This window comes from Semicossyphus pulcher, unplaced genomic scaffold (assembly GCF_022749685.1).
Source record: "Semicossyphus pulcher isolate SPU_LCO1_2020_fin unplaced genomic scaffold, fSemPul1.0.p SCAF_11, whole genome shotgun sequence".
Lineage (NCBI taxonomy): Eukaryota > Metazoa > Chordata > Actinopteri > Labriformes > Labridae > Semicossyphus > Semicossyphus pulcher.
In genome coordinates, this window is record NW_027211615.1 from 7094579 (window position 1) to 7113200 (window position 18622).

Sequence of the window (18622 nt, forward strand, 5' to 3'; positions counted from 1 at the left end):
TGCCACTAAATTACAGCATACTCCAAGGTGTTAAAGAGGGGGTTTATGTCTCATGCTAGCTGCCATACATGTGAAGAAAGTAAATCTCGTCCAATACCTTAATTGCTGTTGTAGCCAGGCAATAAATATTTCCCATGAGGCTTCAAAATATGTTAATCTGGCCAAAGTGAGATTCAGTGTGACTGTGTGAAGTGAGTTTTGTCTTCACAATGTTAGTTAAGCTAGAACACACACACACACACACACACACACACACACGGAACGTCTTCATATTAGTGTTAGAGAGAGCAGCAGCTGCTTCTGATCTCACAGCTTCTCTCTCTCGCACTCTCTCTCTTACTCTCTCCCTCACTCTCTTCCTCCCCCCCTCTCTCTCTCTTCCTCTATCTCTCTCCCTCTCTCTCTCTCTCTCTCTCTCCCTCTCTCTCCGTGCAGCGCTCTGGTGGGTCGGTGTGTCGGTGAAGCCTCTTTTTGGCTTCGGAGCTCCGAGCGAGAGAGAAGTCGGCGCTGAGGTAAGAAAGAGGGGATGAAGAGGCGAAGAAGAGTGGATGAGAGAGAGACAGAGAGAGGCTGAGTGAATGAATAAATGAAGGTAGAGAGAGAGAGAACATATGTGTAAATGAAAAATGAATTTCCGTAGCGCTTAAATGTGTAAACACTGTGAGTGCTGCGATGTGAATCCCAGAGTGATGCGCGGATGTTGTTACTGTACTGTGGATTTCGGAGATGTATGTGCGCGCGCGTCGGAGTGCGCACGAGAGATGATGCTTTTAATCCCACCTGTGATTGGAAGGCGCGTGCCCTCAGCGGGGAAGTTAAGTGACACTTGAAGGGCACTTCGTTTGAAGTGAATGTATGTGTGTGTGTCAGCGTGTGTTTGTTTACTGTACATCAACTAGGATGCGCACGCGAGGCAGAGAGAGAGAGACAGTTTAACAAGATGTCCATGTATTTGGGTGTTTGGGGAAAACGTGCACGCTACTGTCTGCAGCTGGAGCGTTGAAAAGTGTGTGTGTGTGTGTGTGTGTGTGTGTGTGTGTGTGTGTGTGTGTGTGTGTGCGTGTGTCAGAGAGTGTCTAAATTAGGCTGCAGCGCTGCTGGCTCCGTGTGTTTGGGGAGTGGAGCGGTCCTGTGAGGATGGAGAGACCACAGACAGCTGTTACAGAGAGAGAGAGAGTATGTTTCATGTGCATCAGAGCATCCATCAAACCTAAACTCTCTAAAACGTGTGTTATATTAAAGATTTGAGCTTGGTTGTGGGGACCATCTCCACATCCTGTGTTTCATAAGTTAGTATGGTTGCTTTGTGGTTGCTCATGTATAATTGATAGCAGCATGTGGCCCAGCTGTCACGACTGGTTCTGTCCGGGGAAACACCCCTGCTGACAGACTTTTGTGGGCTTTTGGTGCTCTGAAGTCTCAATGCGCAACAGGAGAAGATCTGTTAGAGTTTCATCACAACAGTGTCCCCCGTCCTTGATCCAAAAAGGACTGGCCTTCAGGTTTAGGGTTTGTTAGAAAGACCTTTCCAGGCGTGTCCTCAACCCCAGCTAAATATTGTGAGATTGGTGCTTTGTGAAGCTTCCAGTTACAGTTAGATGGTGGACGTCTTTGCAGTGTGCAGTGAGTAAAGGTTGCCCAGTGTGTCATGCAGCACAGTGAATAGATCAATCATCTTTCATAATTCCTTCATGATTGGATTGGATTTATGTGATTTGATAGGGATAATGGGGGAGACATTTACTGTATTTTGAGGGTGGGTAGGTGAGGTGGTATTTTACATGTATGGGTACCTACATGCTAGAGTGCACTGTCAACGCATTTCAATTCATATCGAGAGTATATTAAGCCCGAGAAAAGAAAAGCGCAGAAAAAATGTTCACAGTAAGATCAGTAAGAATGAGCGCTCATTGGGCAGGTTGGCTTTAATGACGCATCTGAACAGACCCACAGCGTCAAAAGTTGCTCAACAGAAAATATAGCAAGATAACAGCGAGTCACATTACGATATCTAATGCTGAAGGTTGCAATGCAAATACACCATCATTACATAGATGCATCAAACTAAGTCAACATGGCATTCACTCTTTGGTACTTAAAGGCAACACTATAAGGTATGATGAGTGCATCCTCAAGGATGGACAGCGTTGTGTTATTGTGCCTCACTTTAAAGGGGACATATTTCAGCTCTGCAATCAATCTTCTATTATTTGAATCACGTTGGAAATTTTTTTTTTTACACATATTTGAAAATATTTTTCGGAGCCTCTCCTTCCTCCTGAATTGAACAAGCCGTTGTGCCATTCAAAGGTTAGACCTTAGCCACGATTGGCTGACTGGAGTGACTGCAAAGCCCCTCCTCCACAAGCGGCCGCTCTGCACTGTCACTCCAAAGTCATAGAAAACATGGCTGCTCTAAGATCGGTTATTCGGCCTTACGAGCCAGAATCGCCAGGAGGTATCGGAATGGTAAGTTGAAATCTTGACTTGACTCAGGCGGCCTGAGGTGAATGACGGTGAATGATTGGTTGATTTCAGCGAGAGCAAGGTTCTACGTAGAAACCTGCAGCTGTTCTGAACGGCCCGTTTCAGAGGCGACCTTTTTAAACATGTCATCCTGTAAAAACACAGAATTATGCAGTTTTCACTTTTTCACTGTGAACAATGAACACGCAAACATGTGAACCATGCAATATCCATTCAAAAGATCCGGCCCCTTTAAGCCTATTATTAATTTCAGGAGCCTAAACATAGAGGATAATATACATTCAAACCCTGGTGGCTCTCTCTGTAGCTCCCAAAGATCCCCAGCCCTGGTGTGCTCCTGTCTTGCAACAGCACCTTTATCATTCCCCCCCTGCTGTGCATAAACAAGGCTGGCTGCTGGATTGATGGTGTCCTTTATTTTACAGCTGTCCCACAGTGTAAAACATCCTGACATCCTCACTAAGGCTCGCCTGCAGCAAAGTGGATAGGTGGTGATGAGCAACAACTGTGTGTGTGTGTGTGTGTGTGTTGTAGTGTAAAGGGTCCAGAGGGAACATGATAGTAGAGACTTCAGAACCAGTCTCAGTCTGCGTCTACTTCCTGTCAGCACAGCATGTGAGGAGAAGAAGAGAGTAATCAGGCTATTTTAGAATCATAATGTGACACGTTTCTAAAAATAAATGTCACATTTTTCTTTCATCGCTCGATTTCATAAAACTGTCATGTGGATTATTCCTGGAAAAATCCTTCAGTGAAGTTTATTAAAGGATTACTGTATTCTTGCTGCTTCACCTGGTGTGTTCACTCCAGTTGTACCTTTATTCTCTTTTAATGCAAAATGTAATCTGCTCTGTTTCACCTCTACGACAGTGCTTGATTTATTTTCCTTATTTACCGCACTTGTTCAAAGATTGGAGCGGGGCAGTCACAGAGCTACACAGGTGAAGGTGTTAGTCAAACTTTTCAGCTAGTTATTCTTTACTATTCACAAACACACATAAGACAAGTCCCCATGCTGTCGGAATGTAGTTCTTTTGGTAAAAGGAGGCGCTGCACAGTTGTGCGGTGGTTAGCGCTGTCGCCTCACAGCTAGAAGGTTCCTGATTTTTAATCCCTGTTTGGAAGTAAGAGTTTGCATGTTCTCCCCGTGCATGCATAGGTTCCCTCCGGGTAGTCCGGCTTCCTCCCACATTCCAAAGACATGCTCGTTAAGTTCGTTGGTGACTTTAAATTGTCTGTAGCTGAGTTCCAATTTAGGGGCTGCATCTTTTGAAGGACGTATTTGTAGGCCGATTGCGTCACAGCGACGCGTCGAAGGCTGTCCTTCAGATGCAGCCGCCAAATGGGTCCTCCTATTCCCGGTCCACAAAGGATCCATCGGGTGCATCCTTCGCGGCCCAACGTATCCCGAGATTCATTGCGCGCCAATTCGAACAAGATGGCGGACTCTTATACAGCAAAGGAATACACTTTTACAGCGTGTAAACGTTTTTGGTTTCAACTCAGATGAATAGCTAGCGATACGAATGTTAAAACACGAAAGGGCCCTTGAAACAATTAGTCCAGGCTGTACCCCGTCTCTCGCCCAATGACAGCTGGGATCGGTTCCAGGTTATGGACACCTCCCCATGGCCCTCATATTTTACACTGTGAGGCTGCGTCCACTCCTTATACTGTACATAGTTTATGTTTAAGGGCAACGTCACACACCTAAGAAGGCATAACAATACTCCACACAATGATTGAAAGAGCAGAAACAGGACAAGTCGAGTTTTAGGCTCTAAATAGGAAGTATGAAAGAAATCTAAAATGACATGGTTTAAAGAACTGTTTGTCGAGTTATCTCCGGAGCAGTCTTATAAGAAGTTAAACAAGAAATACTAAAAAAAAGTGCCTAAAAAACACTGTAATATATTAATACAAATATTGTATAGTATAAAAGTAGTCCCATCCTCTAAAAGGAGGCCGTACACACCCAGAATCTCAGCACTCGTAACCTTATGGAAATGTTCTTCCTCAGTTTTTTGAGAAGAGAAAACTCTTCTTTTTTTTTTGTGAGCATCTTTAAACATCTGAGGTCGTAATCCATCCTCATGTTCATCTATTTTTAGAAAATCTGTTTAGAAATTGCATCAAACGTCTCTGGCTGTCACGGCGTCCACACCTGACACCCTAATTTCTGTAAAGCAATTAAATAAGACGCCCCTCTGAATCACCCAATCAGTGTGTGATCTGAGCTGATCACACAAGCGTATTCAACCTCAACATTTCATTTATATGCAAAATCATGAGTCAGAGCCAACATTGGAGGTATTGATCCCAGGCCTGCAGGGCTGCATGTGTTTCCAGCAGCAGGATGGAGCAGTGCGACTGTGAACTTGAGCGTTACAGGGAAACAAACCAAACTCATTTCTGAACGCTTTGTAATACCTGTTAAGCAGATGGTATGCCGATAATGACGACGGCAGATTGAGAGCCATTGATTCAAAAATGCATTCAATTCTGGTCCCATTCGGATTTTCAAACACGAGCTGCATGTTCTCTTCTTCACACGCTGCAGCCCTTCGAGGCTGCACGCTCCGTTTGTATGTTCCCTCGCAAACAGCTGGCTGATGAGAGTATTGATCTAAAGAGCCAGTTGACATGGAGCTAAACGCCTGTGCCAATAGCAGACACACAAACACACACACACACACGCACACACTCACACTCACATCTGAAAGCATCCACACAGGAACAAGCAATGCTCTACTTAGAGTTTACAGCCAGCTAGCATTTGAAGTTAGCTCTAAAAACTGGAGCATATTGTGTTTGCAGCCATCCAAATGTTCAGTATTGATTCTGTCAAGCTGTAAACTCAAATAATAACAGTGTCATGTGGAATAACTGTGGTTATAAAGTGTGCGTGAGATCAAAACCCATGCAGCTCAAAGACATTCAGTCGTTCTCTCTCTAAGCTAAAGCTAGCAAATGTGTGACTTCTTCTAAATTGTTGTTTCTTTTTCATCCCCGCTCGTTACAGATTACACAAAGGAGACACAGCTTATTAACTTGTAAGTATAGGGGGACCTGTATGCTAAGCTTGGCTTGGGGAAATAAAAACATTTGCTTTATGCCAACAGTTAGACGAGAGGATTAAAATCACTCCCATTTTCAAAGGAAGCTACAGGCAGCAGCTAGCTAACCAGGCTTAGCTGTAAGCAGAAGGAAACAGTTAGTCTGGCTCTGTCCCAAGCTAACAAAATCCTCCTTACAGCACCTTTAAAGCTCACTAATTAACATCCGAACAAATAACAAAATGTGAGAATGAAGTGCTTTTACAGGAAGATGTGTGCAGGACTACTTCTTGGTCAGGAGCTAGCGTTGCTAGTGTTGTCCTGTTTTAGACGGTGTGCTGGCTGATGCCTGGAGCATATTTTCCATACAGGCACGAGATCATGTCATTGAACATCGTATTAAACTCTTAAAACTCAAAAAAAAAGGGGAACTTTAGCGAAAACTATTCCTTTGAATTAAAGCACGAGTGAACAAATGGTGGATGTGTTAATGCTGTTCATCCAGCTGCTTGTCGCTTAAGGCTTCATGTCAAACTACATGTTTTCCAACTGAGCTAAGTGAGCCCCCGAAACTCAAAACCCTTAAAATATTTTTATTAAACCATTTTGATACAAACATTTAATATACAAATATTCCCCTGATGATTGTTTAAGCCAGTGGTTCTCAAAGTGGGGTCCTAGGACCCCTGGGGGTCCGCAAACCACAGTCTGGGGGTCCGTGAAATAATCATAATACATTTATAATAAATTATAAAATTGTGCTGCATCATTAAAAAACGCATGTCTACAGATGGTGACCATTTGCGCCAATGAAACCGTTCCTGCAGCTGTGTTGCTGCTGTTAATTTTCTGAAAGCTTTTAAGATCAATTACTTTTTTAACTACTAATTAATAAATGCTGTCAAACTGAGTCCACAAGCAATTAGAATAAAATGAGCCTCTGATTTTAAAGTGTATAAGTTGTGTTAACATGATTATAATTGAAATGTTTTTCTGTTTATCACTTTGAAACAGTCTGAAGTATTTAGGTTGCTAAGTTTTACAATACAAATAGTTCCAATAGCATCAAAGAGTGCAAATGGTAGTAAGCATATGCTTAATCGGTGTTATGATTATGAGGGGGTCCTTGGAAAATGTTCTCCTTGTAAGGGGTCCCTGGCCCCAAAAAGTTTGAGAACCCCTGAGTTAAGCTTGCTACCTCTCTCTGCTTTATCAAACTATTTTTATTTCAGTCAGACAAATCACGCTCACTTATTGTTTGAAATGTTTCTTGCAGCAGCAGAACATAGCTTGTGTTTGGTGTCTGGGCTCCGACCTCATCACTCCTCGCTGATTTATTTTACATGCAGAAATTTGAGGAGTGATGAGATGATATCTGAAACCCCTGAGTCGGAGCCTGCAGGTGGATGCTGGGGTGGTGGGGGGGCTGAAAGTATGAGCACAGTACTGATACAGAACAGCAGTGGCGATGACAGAGCAGAGGGAGAGAGCGGGAATCTTACAGCTTAAATAAAGCGCCAATTGGGAGGAAGTGTTGTCAGGTGATTGTGGAAGTGACGTATATCAATTATTGAATCAGTGCAGCTCGAGTTGCCTGAACTAGCTCGCAGGCGTCGCCCCATTTTTGTGATATTCAGTATTTTTGGAGCTGTCTCTGTGTTACGTGTCTTGTTGTGTTCTCATCCTCTAACCATCTTCGGGGAATGTACCACTCTGTGAACACTGTGAACTGCATTTCCCATGTTCACTTGTGTGACAAAGCACAGCTGTGCTCTATTTGATGTCATAAAAAAAATCTGTGTTCCCTTTTGTGTAACATTTGTCAGATGAAAGTCCAGGAGTTATGATTCAACACTTTGGCCTTTGTGCTCTGGAACATTTCATGTCCTCAAAAGCTTTCACTTTATTTCAGCCTGCCTGTAAACAAGAGGGACGACCCCAGTTTAGAGGGGAGAGAGGAGGATTTTATCAGCAGTTTAATCACAAGGTTTTACAATCAAATGAACCGTCTTCACTCGGCTTTGCTTCTGCCTTTATCACAGCTCGGCCACAAAACCTTTTATTACATTTTAAAATCATCTGAATTCTTGTGAGGCGCTATTGGCTCTAATGCTTTATCATTCAAAGTACAGTGACATCTCTAAGATAGGATTATAAGTGGTGTCAATTGATTTTAGAAATAAAGGTACAAGACGTCTTACTCCTGTTGAACTTTCTGCAAAGTAATAAAGCCTTTTGCAACTTCTACACGATCACTGATACTGGATAAAACCTTTTTGTGCAGTTTGCAGACTTGAAATCCCGTCCATTACGTTTCAACCAAGTAAGGAACGGTGTGTTTCCTCAGACGTCCTTAGACAACCTTTAGCACATTGTATTCAGCCATCAAGGAAACTTGCCCCCATAAGTGTAGACGAAATGAAAAGAGAACTGGTCCCAGTTACAGTCTGGATGTAACAAACTGGCACAGTGATGCTACTTGAGTCTGACAATGAGACAGATATAAAAGGATGTAGGAGGTATTTGAATCATCCTTTTCTTCTGCCAACTCTTTCTCTTCCCCTCTCCTCTCCTCTTCTTCCTTCCTCCTGTGTCCTGAATTTAATTAAACGTGCTCACGTCTCCTCTCTGTACTCTCCTCCTGTTACCTCACCTCCTCTTTTTCCGCTCTCACTTTGTCTCAGCTCGTGTGTCCTCGGGCGTCAATATTTTGACAGCTTTCAGACCATCAGAAAGGAGCTGACGGGAGTTATGGGGTGCCAGATTTGTGTGTGTGTGTGAGTGTGTGTACATACAGCATGGGGTCATAAACTGTCGTACTGGTACGTCTGTTAGTAGTAGCTCTGTGATGTTATATTGAAATGAGATGGATTTTTTATTACCCTCTCTTGAACAGAAATGTACTTTGTTTCTGCGCTCTGTGAGCAGCTGATTTGAATAATTTATGCTTTCTTTGAGCGTTTGTCTCGACCCTATGTTATTACGGATATGAGTTTTTATATTGTGTTTATTTTTACATGTTAAACTAAAACGTGCAGGGAAGGGGAAACAGCTAACTTTGTTTAATTTTAATTACAATGTTAAAAAAATATTAGGGGTGCTGGTTTGGCTCAGTTGGTGGAGCAGGCGCCCCGTGTACAGAGGATACAGTCCTCAACGCACTGATCACAGGCTCGACTCCCGGCCTGCTGATCATTTGGTGCATGTCCCCCACTCTCTACTCCCCACATATCCTGTCCATCTTCAGCTGTCCTATATAATGAAGGCAAACGCCACAAAAAAAAACAATCTTTAAAAAAATATACATACATTATATAAATAATGTATGGGGCCAGTTTAGCTCAGTCGACAGAGCCGGTGCCCCACGTACAGAGGCATGGTCCTTGACCTGTCTGGCGCTGGTTCCACTCCAACTTGGCCCTTTGGTGCATGTCTACCCCGACTCTCTCTCCCCCATGTTTCCTGTCAATCTTCAGCTGTCCTCTCAATAAAGACAAAAACATAATCTTAAAAAATAAATTACGTAAGTAACAAATGTATGAAAGATTTTTTAAATTACACTCTGTAGTTCTTTTTAAAAAGGTTAGCATTCATTTATTTGCGATTTCCCTCCTCTGAACTGAATCTTGTATTGAAAGTATAAATAAAGAAAAAATAATATTAATTGTAAAAGTTGAATAGAGGATTGCATTCATGGGTGTCGATTATAGACTATATAGATTATATATGTATAAAAAGATGGACGACATGACAGCTCCCTGAAAGTGAAGCCAAACTCTCTCTATCGCCCCCTGCTGACTGACTGCAGTATAGGCCGTAAAGCCCGCCTCCTCCATGTTAACAGATGGGACATGAGTCAAACTATAAAATCAAAATACACGCCAAATAAATGTTTCTCAAACATGGTTTCTGTCATTATAGTTAGTTCTTATCATGCTGATTTACGTCCAAGTGTTCATTTTTAATTAGTTATTTGATGCTGTCAAAACGATGGTTGACACCTCTGTTGACAAATCTGGCTCCTGCAGCTGATCTGTTCCTGATTAGCAGAGTGGAGGACGGACGGTGAGAGGAGACGTAACTAAAACAATCACTACAGTCATTGAAGTTTACATATCTGTGAACGTTAAACTCAGACCAACACAGAGAAACTTCTGCTGTTAAACATGCCGGTGTGCGGGATCCTTGCGGTTGTTTCTGTAAGTTAAGTGTGTGTTTTGGTTAGCGGAAGTGGCTACAGCGGCTCCACCTGCCGATTTCTACTGCGCAACTCTGGCTCCAAATGATGTCACCGTTGCAAGATGGCAGCATCTGTCACAGGGGGTATTTTGGCTTCAACTTCGTACAATAAGAGCAGATGGAGACGCGTCGTCCATCTTTATATACAGTCATTGGTGCTGGTGTAGCCCAGCGGTTAAATCGGTGGCCCATGTAGTGAGGCCAGGGTTCGACTTCCACCCTCTCTTCCCCTGTTTCCAACACTATCCACTTTCCTCTCTCTCAAAAAAGGCCAAGCAAAAAAGAGAAATGCATTCTTTCCACTTTGTAAAACAAGTCTTTACCTGTCATGATATCACTCTCTGTACTGGAAAATATATTTGTAATAGTCTCCGAGCATCTGATGAATTATTAAGATGAATGTCTGTGAAAGAAAGAAGCCGCAGGGACTAAAAAGGAGCAAAACTTAAACACGACGTCTTCTCTTCTCCTGTAACGTCAATCTCATGTGACAGTGGAGGAGAAGGAGGAAGAGAAGAGGAGATAACAGAAAAAACTAGGAGAATTTATGATGCCTTCATTTCATCCATCCCGGGCCTGCTGACAGAAGAGGAGAAAAAAGAGAGATGGGGGACCGGAGCCCGGCGGTGAGTTGTTCTGTCTAATTCATCTCTCCTTCTCTCTCTCCACAGCTTCTGGACGCTGAGGAGAGACAAAACAGGACATAAAGAAGAGGAGAGGATAACTTGACGCAGAAGAAGAAGAAGAAGAGAGGAAGGAGAGGGAGACTGTAGAGATGGCTGAGGCACCTCAGCAGCAGCAGCAGCAGCAGGAGGTGGAGGAGGAGGAGCAGACGAGTACCGTGGAGGCGACAGAGAGCGATGAGGGTCCTGAAGAAGGGAAGGAGAACGTCCAGACGACCCCAACCCGACCTCTGCTGTCCATGAGGTCCATGAGGTCCATGAGCATCGTGGACCCGGACGACGACTCCCCCAACATGATCGTCTACAGAAAGGTAAGAGAGGAAAAAACTTGACGCTTTTTCTGTGTGTGATCTTTTGGTGCTGCAGAGCCAAATGCTGAGAGAGTTATTTGAGGTTTCAGAGGAAAGCGTGGTTGCTGATGTTGGTTTTTCAGACTCAAGGGAGAGGTTTTAAATCTCTACTGAGATGTGCACAGTCCTCTTAAACCTTGTTTAAAACCATGACATTACCTTTGCATACTGATTTCTTTTTTAATTGCAACCCTCCATGCCTCCCCCACACTCACCGTGTACACGTTTGCATCCTCCTCAGCTGCAAACATCACCATGGATCTGTAAGAATTTGTTCTCACACACTTTCACGCCGTTTGTTTGATCCGAATCAAAGACAGAATAGTTATAATTTTGCATTTTGCATTGAGTTTAGTTTGAGTTCACGCAGCAGCTTTTACCAGCGGACCAAAAGTTTTAATGTGCGAGGAAACTCTAATTGGTCAGAATTTCCACCTGGGAAAACTCCCTGAAGTAAACAGAGAGAGAGAGCACACTCCTCAATCAACACAATCACAGACTTTAATGTGGTGTTGTCGGAGTCTTTTTACTTTTAACCGACCTTGTTCCACAGATCAATCAGCTCCACTCTCCTTTAGTTTCTCTATGAACAGTTTGAACACCTCTGTGTTCTTGTGCGTTTCCACAAGCATTGATGAAATTGTTTGGTCAGCCCATGTTTCTATTTCCTTGTCGCTCTCCCACGTCTGTCCTCTACTCATCTCCGAGTAAGGTCTGAAAGTCTGGACCAAAGCTGTCAGGTGTGAAAGCACCCTAAGACAGCGAGTAAGATTGATATAAAACCAATTTATAAGGAAAGAAGTCAGCTGTTTAATGTCATTGTGCACATGTACAGATAAAAACAAACAAAAAACATGCACATATGTCATTAGTTTTTAATTTACCTTTATTAGATGCTTGAAACGTTCAGTATCTTTGCAATAGACGTGGTGTCTTTAGAGCTCTGCTTGGCTCTGCTGCTGCGTTGGACAGTCATTCCCTCCAAGTGAATCACTCTGCTGTTAGCCAGCTAGCTTCTACTATTCACAAAGCACACATAAAACAAGGAGCATTCCTAATACTGTCTGATTTTAGTTATTTTTGTGGGCTTTACTAACAGATTAGACAAAAGAAGTGGACGTTACCAACATGAGGTCACCCAATGGTTTGTGAACTCCTGTTTTGAAGCCTCAAATTTAGCATTTTGTCCGGCGCCATCTTGTTTTATTTTGAGCAAGTATGAACCATATGTAGACATCAGGGTGATGCACATTCTTATGTCTCTTTCCTGGTTGACAAAGGCTGTGGTAGTGTCTTATCAAATGTTCCACCTAGAACCACAAACTGGCTAAGACTCAAACTCCAGACCAGGCAGAGACATGTAATGCTTTCACTGTGCCGTTGTTCCTGGTCGAGCTTTCAGTAGACCTGAAGGTCTCAATCAGAGTTAGTATTTATGAGCTGTAGAGAGAGGGCGGCTGCTGGACTTCAGGCGCTCGCATTAAACCACAGATGTAGAAAAAAATGCTTCATATATGAGGTAAGAAAAACCTGGAGCAAGGCGGGCAGTTGTTGCATAGATTATCTATTTATCACACGACACAGAGCTTCTCCACATGAATGATTTGTTACATGACATTATCATTAAAGAGCTGAGCTCACATTGATGCTGAATGATTTAGTGAGGACTGTAATGTAGAATGATAATCAGTTATAGAGTTGTAAGCGCGTTTTGTAACAATCTTACAACATAGAATATACCTTTTTTAGTGGTTGCAAATTCGGCTGAATTTCTCCTTTGTTGCCTTGTGACACAAAACAGGAAGTTGTTGTTCTGGAGCAAATGAAGCTGAAGCGTTTCTTGACAGACTGGGACAGAGTGAGAGATGGATTTCAGAACAAAGCCCACAACATGTTTCTCTCGGTCAGAAAAGACCAGGGTGTTACATTTTAGGAGAGAAGGGTTTAGGAAACAAGGCGCGGAATCTGTCTGTGACAAGCAGAGGGATTTAAGAGTGTTGTGGGCGAAACTGTAGAGAAAGAACAGCAACGAGACACAACATGGGCCACGTTCAGAGCCAGAAATCGAGCATCTTTTTATATCACAATTAATTGACCCTTCGCTAGGTCCCGCCCCCCTTGGTTACTGTTGCTACGCCTGTCAAGCTTTCGCACTGGGCATGTATGGCGTTTTCAACTATAACTGTGAGAGATGTTCCAAGGGAAATAATAGCAGAAAGATAGTTCCCAATAATCAGAGAGAAGTAGACAGAAACGCATTTGAAAGCTTTATCCAGAATATAACTTTTTATAACATAAGAATCGAGGCAAAAGCTCACCCAATGCAAGCATCAGGCAGCCTACGTATTGACAATTCATCTTTAGGATGATCATATACAGGAACAACAATATTCCTGCACAGCAGGGTAAGTCAATATATCGTTGCATTTTAGCTAATGTTTAATTATGAGTCCCTTTAACTTTCATTATCGTATATCTTTTAGCACATTGCTAGCCAAACTAAATTATCTCACTTTTTCTGGGCTTGATCCACACACTGGATCTCCTAAAGACACAACAGGAAAGCCACAACAAAGGCACAAACCAAGGGCTGGTGAAATAAAGGCTGTGCTGATATCATTGGTGGTGGTAGTGAAGGCCAGACAGGATCGCAAGCGGAGACCAGATCACTGTCTTACACAGTTTGTAATCCACGTCAACATCTCTCCTCTTGAGTTTTTGGCTTCGGAAAAGCGAAAAATATGACACCCCGCTCTAAACTTTGAGGATATCTGCTGTCGGACTGCTCCTTGTTCTGAAAGCTTGACAGCCTCCCGCGCCTAGTTACGGTTGCTAACGTAGGACTGGACGGTGGACGCTCAAGGGAGGGGCTTAGCGAAGGGTCAACACGGCAATGATCGATGTTACTCAGAAAGATCTGGCTCAAATTCTGTCCCTGTTTTGCTAAGCATCCACCCTGCTAAGAGACTTCTGACCCTGACCTTTGACCTTGCCATGAGGGAAAAGAGAATATACAGTTTCTCCTGCGGGAATCAATATATGGTGTCATTGTATATCACCGAGAGCTGAATAAAAGACAATGGCAAGAATCTAATCTATTTCCATTGAAATGATCCAGGCCTGAGAATGACAGTAGTGAAATACAGACATCATGGCCCCGCAGTGTTTTATGATCGATGAACTGTGAGAGAGAGAGGCAGGTTTGCCCTGTGAGCCTGGAAGCAGCAGAGAGGAGGGCAGGAGGTGATATTAGGTCAGGATGAGCTGACAGCATGGACTTTGTGTGAGAATTAGTTACCTGCAGACAGCGAGCGCACATTAACTTATATGTCATGGCTGTAAACTGATGTAAAAATAGTGCCAGAACGCTAAAGAAACATTTTTGTGTAGCACGTCCTCAGTGGAAGAACTACAAGGTGACTTAAATAACTTCTGCTTACTTTCCTCTGTCAGGAAGTGCCACCACACTCTGCAATAATAGCTGACAACTGCAATTCATACAGTGTTTAGGAAATGCAGCTCGCTGACAGCATCCACAGCACAGCCAGTCAGCACGATGCTGAGAGCAGCCTCAGGTAGAGCCTCCTGGTGGGATTTGTGCTCCAGCAATACAAAACTGAAGTCACCCTGTTGCAGCCTGTTTCACCTTGAACTGGCAGCTTATGTTGTCTCCGTCTTTTGCCTCTGAGGAGCTTAAAAGTTTTGTCAAAGGTGTCAGCACAAAGTTGAATCCAAAGCACTTGGCTAGACTCTTTTGTTCTTCGTCCAAAAGGATCTATGAGGTCAAACTACATGTAAAGCAAGAATAAAGAAATCTAAGCAACATGTTGGCCACATACAGAGAGGATGTCATTGTGAGAAAATAACATCTGTGCTTAATGAACTTGAAACAGCTCATATACAAGCATTAAAATGAACTAGTTTCTTTGTGTTTAATGATTAAGTTTGTATTATAGAACGTCTATAATGTGACAAAACTCACCAACCCTGACAACATGACTGATTTCCCCTGAGGTCTCCATTCCCCAGTTTGTCTGTCTTAATATTGTAGGGAGGACAAAAATCAAACTAATTACCTGTTTTTGTTACATGTGGACATCTTACTGACTTTAATTAATTCCCTAAAGACTTTAATAAACCCCTGTTCACTTTATATTTTGTAAACGCGTTTTTATTGATGCCAAAAGTTTAGAGATTCAAAAAACTGAGACAGACATAAAGTACCAGTTGTATAAAGTGGACATGCTCTAGTATCTCATGTACAGTATGTCCTTTTATTTAACTGCTTTTATTGGTGTAGCTTTACTCGATGAACTAGGTGTAATGATTTCAGCTTTATGAATCTTTGTTTGAAACAGTTGTGTTCACTATACAGAGAAATTATTTCATAGTGATGTCAAAGGATTAAAGGTTTGTGTTGATTTTGGCGCCCCCTGTGGACAAAGCCTTACGTCTTATCTCTTTGCTGATTTTGTCCTGTACGTGCTTATGGGTATAATAAGTAGGACTGACCTTGCATTTTATCAACAACACATTCAAACTGGGCCCCTCCTCCTGGGCTCTTTGTTACCAGAAGCTCACTCTCACTCTCTTGTGTGAGAACACACCCACCCCTGCCTACACCGACAGCATCACGGTTACCGTTGCGCTAGCATGCTAACCGCCAGTTAGCTTGTCCTACCCGGTTGGAGGCACCTACCTGTCCAACAGAAAGAGGGCCAACTCTGCATCGCTCTTTCTCCATGTTCGCCGGTCTGAATGGGGCCCAGTTGCTAATTTGAACCAATCCCACACTCACCTACGCTGTGATTGGCTCAGGGAACCACAACAGCGCCCCTCCTAAAAACGTCCCGTGCAAAGCAAAACAACTGAATAGATGCAGAGGGAAGGGTCTCACAAGGGTCTGCACACACTCACCAACACACATGTGTAGAGGCCCATAAGTGATGATTTATATGATATTATATTTGTAGTCTATATTTTACTTTTCTACGAAAATCCTACTTACTATACCTTTAAGCTGTGTGTGAAACCTGGTGTACACAGCAGCCTTCAGACTGAGCTGAGAAGCCTGGGGATTACTATATATATTATATATATATATATATATACTGTATATATGCCTTAAAATATGAAACAGCATAATACCCCCTCTTTAAAGTTACTTCAGGAATAACTGAAAGCCTTTCAATGCTTGTATTAATTAATGCCATTTATTTAGCCCAATTTATATATCCTGTGGGGTTCCACAGGGCTCCATACTAGGCCCCTTTCTCTTCTCCATTTACATGCTACTGCATAATACCACCTCTTTAGTAATTTCAAATATCTGTGTGTTTTCACATAGAGGAAGTAGTGAGTGTTAAATGTGAACTAGAAGAGCTCACTTTTTATGAATGTATCCCCGTAGATACATTTTTGGTGTTCTTAAAAAAATAAAAAAATGTCTTAAAATGTGAAACAGCATAATACCCCATCTTTAATAACTATGTGCTTCTGGTATGGAAGCCCTTAGCAGCCATACATTTTATTTATTGTGTTTCCTATGACAACAAGTAATTTCCTGTTGTTTCCTCAAGATCTCGACTTATTTTTCATGTCACTAAACAAACATAGAAATAGCCTTAACTTCTCATTAGGGTGGTTCGAGATCTTGAGAAAACCACTGAAATTACTCGTTACCACGGGAAACAGAGCAAATAAAATGTATGGATGCATGTCCGCTAAGGGCTTCCATATTCGGGTGAGCTCACTGTGATATCTAGTATATCAGGCTGAGCTGAAAGAGGCTGAAGGCGCAGCAGGAATTGCAAGACACTAACAGCCAGTGTCGGCTTTGATGAATGAGTTCCTGATGCAGGCTGGGGAGGGGGCTTCAGGGAGCATAGGAGTGTAAAGGAGATGTTGGGTAGAGAGACAGTGAAAAATGTGGAGAAAAAAAACAGTGTACAGAAATCCCAAGTGATCTCAGTGTATCTGTGATACATGATACATGTAGCTTCCACACAGTAAAGGTTACTTCAGGCAGCCATCTCAGGATTAAAAAATATGTCTGAATCTTGAGATGTACTTTGTTGACTGCATGCTATCTGTTTTGCTTCACAATGTGTTTTAGCAACAATAAATCACTGTCAGACTCACTTTCAGAAAGAAACAAAACCAATTCTTTAAAGTGTCAGACGTGCCGGTGGTGGCTTTGTGCACACTGCTGCACTTGTGAAATGTAGAAAGAAAGTTTCAAGTTAGTCAGCAGGCTTTTATTCACCCAAAATATCCATCAATTTTTAATAACTTCGCCTATTCATTGTGTGTGAGGCAGAGTGTGTTCTCCAGCGTGGCCAAACTCCCTGTTTTTGACCGATTAGAATCAAATATTTAACGCTATTTTTTAACATTTAGCTTATTTTGCAAGATGTTCTGTGCAACCAATGTGCTCAGCTCCAGTCATGTTTTCAGACGTATATAATGCTCTGCTTGAAATAATACATTTTGTCTGTTTTTTCTGCAAAATACATTTAATTATCTTCAACCTCTCCTTCTCCCTCATTAAAAATTCCTGAATCTGCATAGTCCCCGCCCACTATGCAAATTTCCAACTGCCCCCTCCATCACAAAAACAAAACTCGTCCCTGCCATCGTTTAGTGGCAACTTGTTGAAACTTAGCTCGCTTGAAATGTAGTATTTAGTAGTAGTAACCTTAACATTAGTGGTCAGTAGGAAGTTTAAAAATGACAATCGCCGAAGTGGTTGCCATAGGTTACACATAATGATATGCATATAATTGTGACGTCTCAAACCTGCCAATCTGAAAACGTGTTGTTCAGCCTGTCCTTGGTACACTGCAGTTTAAAAGCAGACAGGCCCAGCCATGGAGATGATACTGGTGTTGTCCCTGATATGTCTTGTAGCACATGAAGAACACCATATGGAGATGTTTACAAGGTTAAACACTGGATCTTCACTGGAGGGGGTCTTTCAATGGACACTTATTAATCTGTAAGGAGGAATAAGCAGAAAGGATACTAAAACTGAGAAGCTATATTTAAAATAATATATAACAGTTACTGTCAGATTGTTCTAACATTAATATAGCTTGTGAGATTAATGCTGCTATTATGTTACACATGTGAAACTGAAGCATGCTGACAGCTGTACATGTCTTAATTACTGCCTGTCAACCATCGTGACAAGTCTATTTAAGTTTATATAATATGAATTAAAGCTATTACATAACTGTAATAAGCATAACAGTACAAACTGTTTCCCTTTGGGGTAAAATGGAGACAAGTTTTAGTTGTTATTCATGTTAACAGAAGGCATTTCCAACCGTGTGATATGGAAATATGATAATATTTTGGTGCTAATGTTGGCCATATTTGATTATGTAGATGAACACAGAGTAATGCTGCACTGACTAATGACTATAAATCCAACAGAGGCTTTACACACAGATTAAAGTGGTGTTACTTGTTCTGAAAAAGCATTTCCACTACAACATTTCTCGCATCCATTCAGCCTGTCTGTATTAAAACACTTGCTCGTAAGCCGACCTACTGATTCACAACATTTGCTCTTACACGAAAGGTTGCTTTGTTATGAAATATGTATGCCCCGGCCTGCATTCCCATTAGTCTTTCTGCATGAGTCATCAATCATCCGCAAGCACAAAATGAGGGGGGAGGGAAATGCAAATGATGCCCCTGGTTCTCCGTTTACAAAAGCCCCAAAGACAGGAAGTATCAAGCTCATCTTAAAACTGAAGCAGTTTTGAGGAGATTTTTTCATTTCAAACTCCGACTTTTCGCT

At 42.2% G+C, this 18622-nt stretch overlaps 1 protein-coding gene across 1 annotated transcript in view; it reads left to right on the forward strand.

Moving 5' to 3' along the window:
• The first annotated feature begins 434 nt into the window (after positions 1-434).
• LOC138611617 (regulator of G-protein signaling 6-like) overlaps positions 435-18622 on the forward strand; it is a 124982-nt gene continuing 106794 nt past the window's right edge. Inside the window, exons 1-2 of the mRNA XM_069684798.1 lie at positions 435-512; positions 10454-10776. Of these exons, the coding sequence (XP_069540899.1) occupies positions 10558-10776 (219 nt within the window). The 5' untranslated portion in view covers positions 435-512; positions 10454-10557. The remainder of the gene's footprint in view (positions 513-10453; positions 10777-18622) is intronic.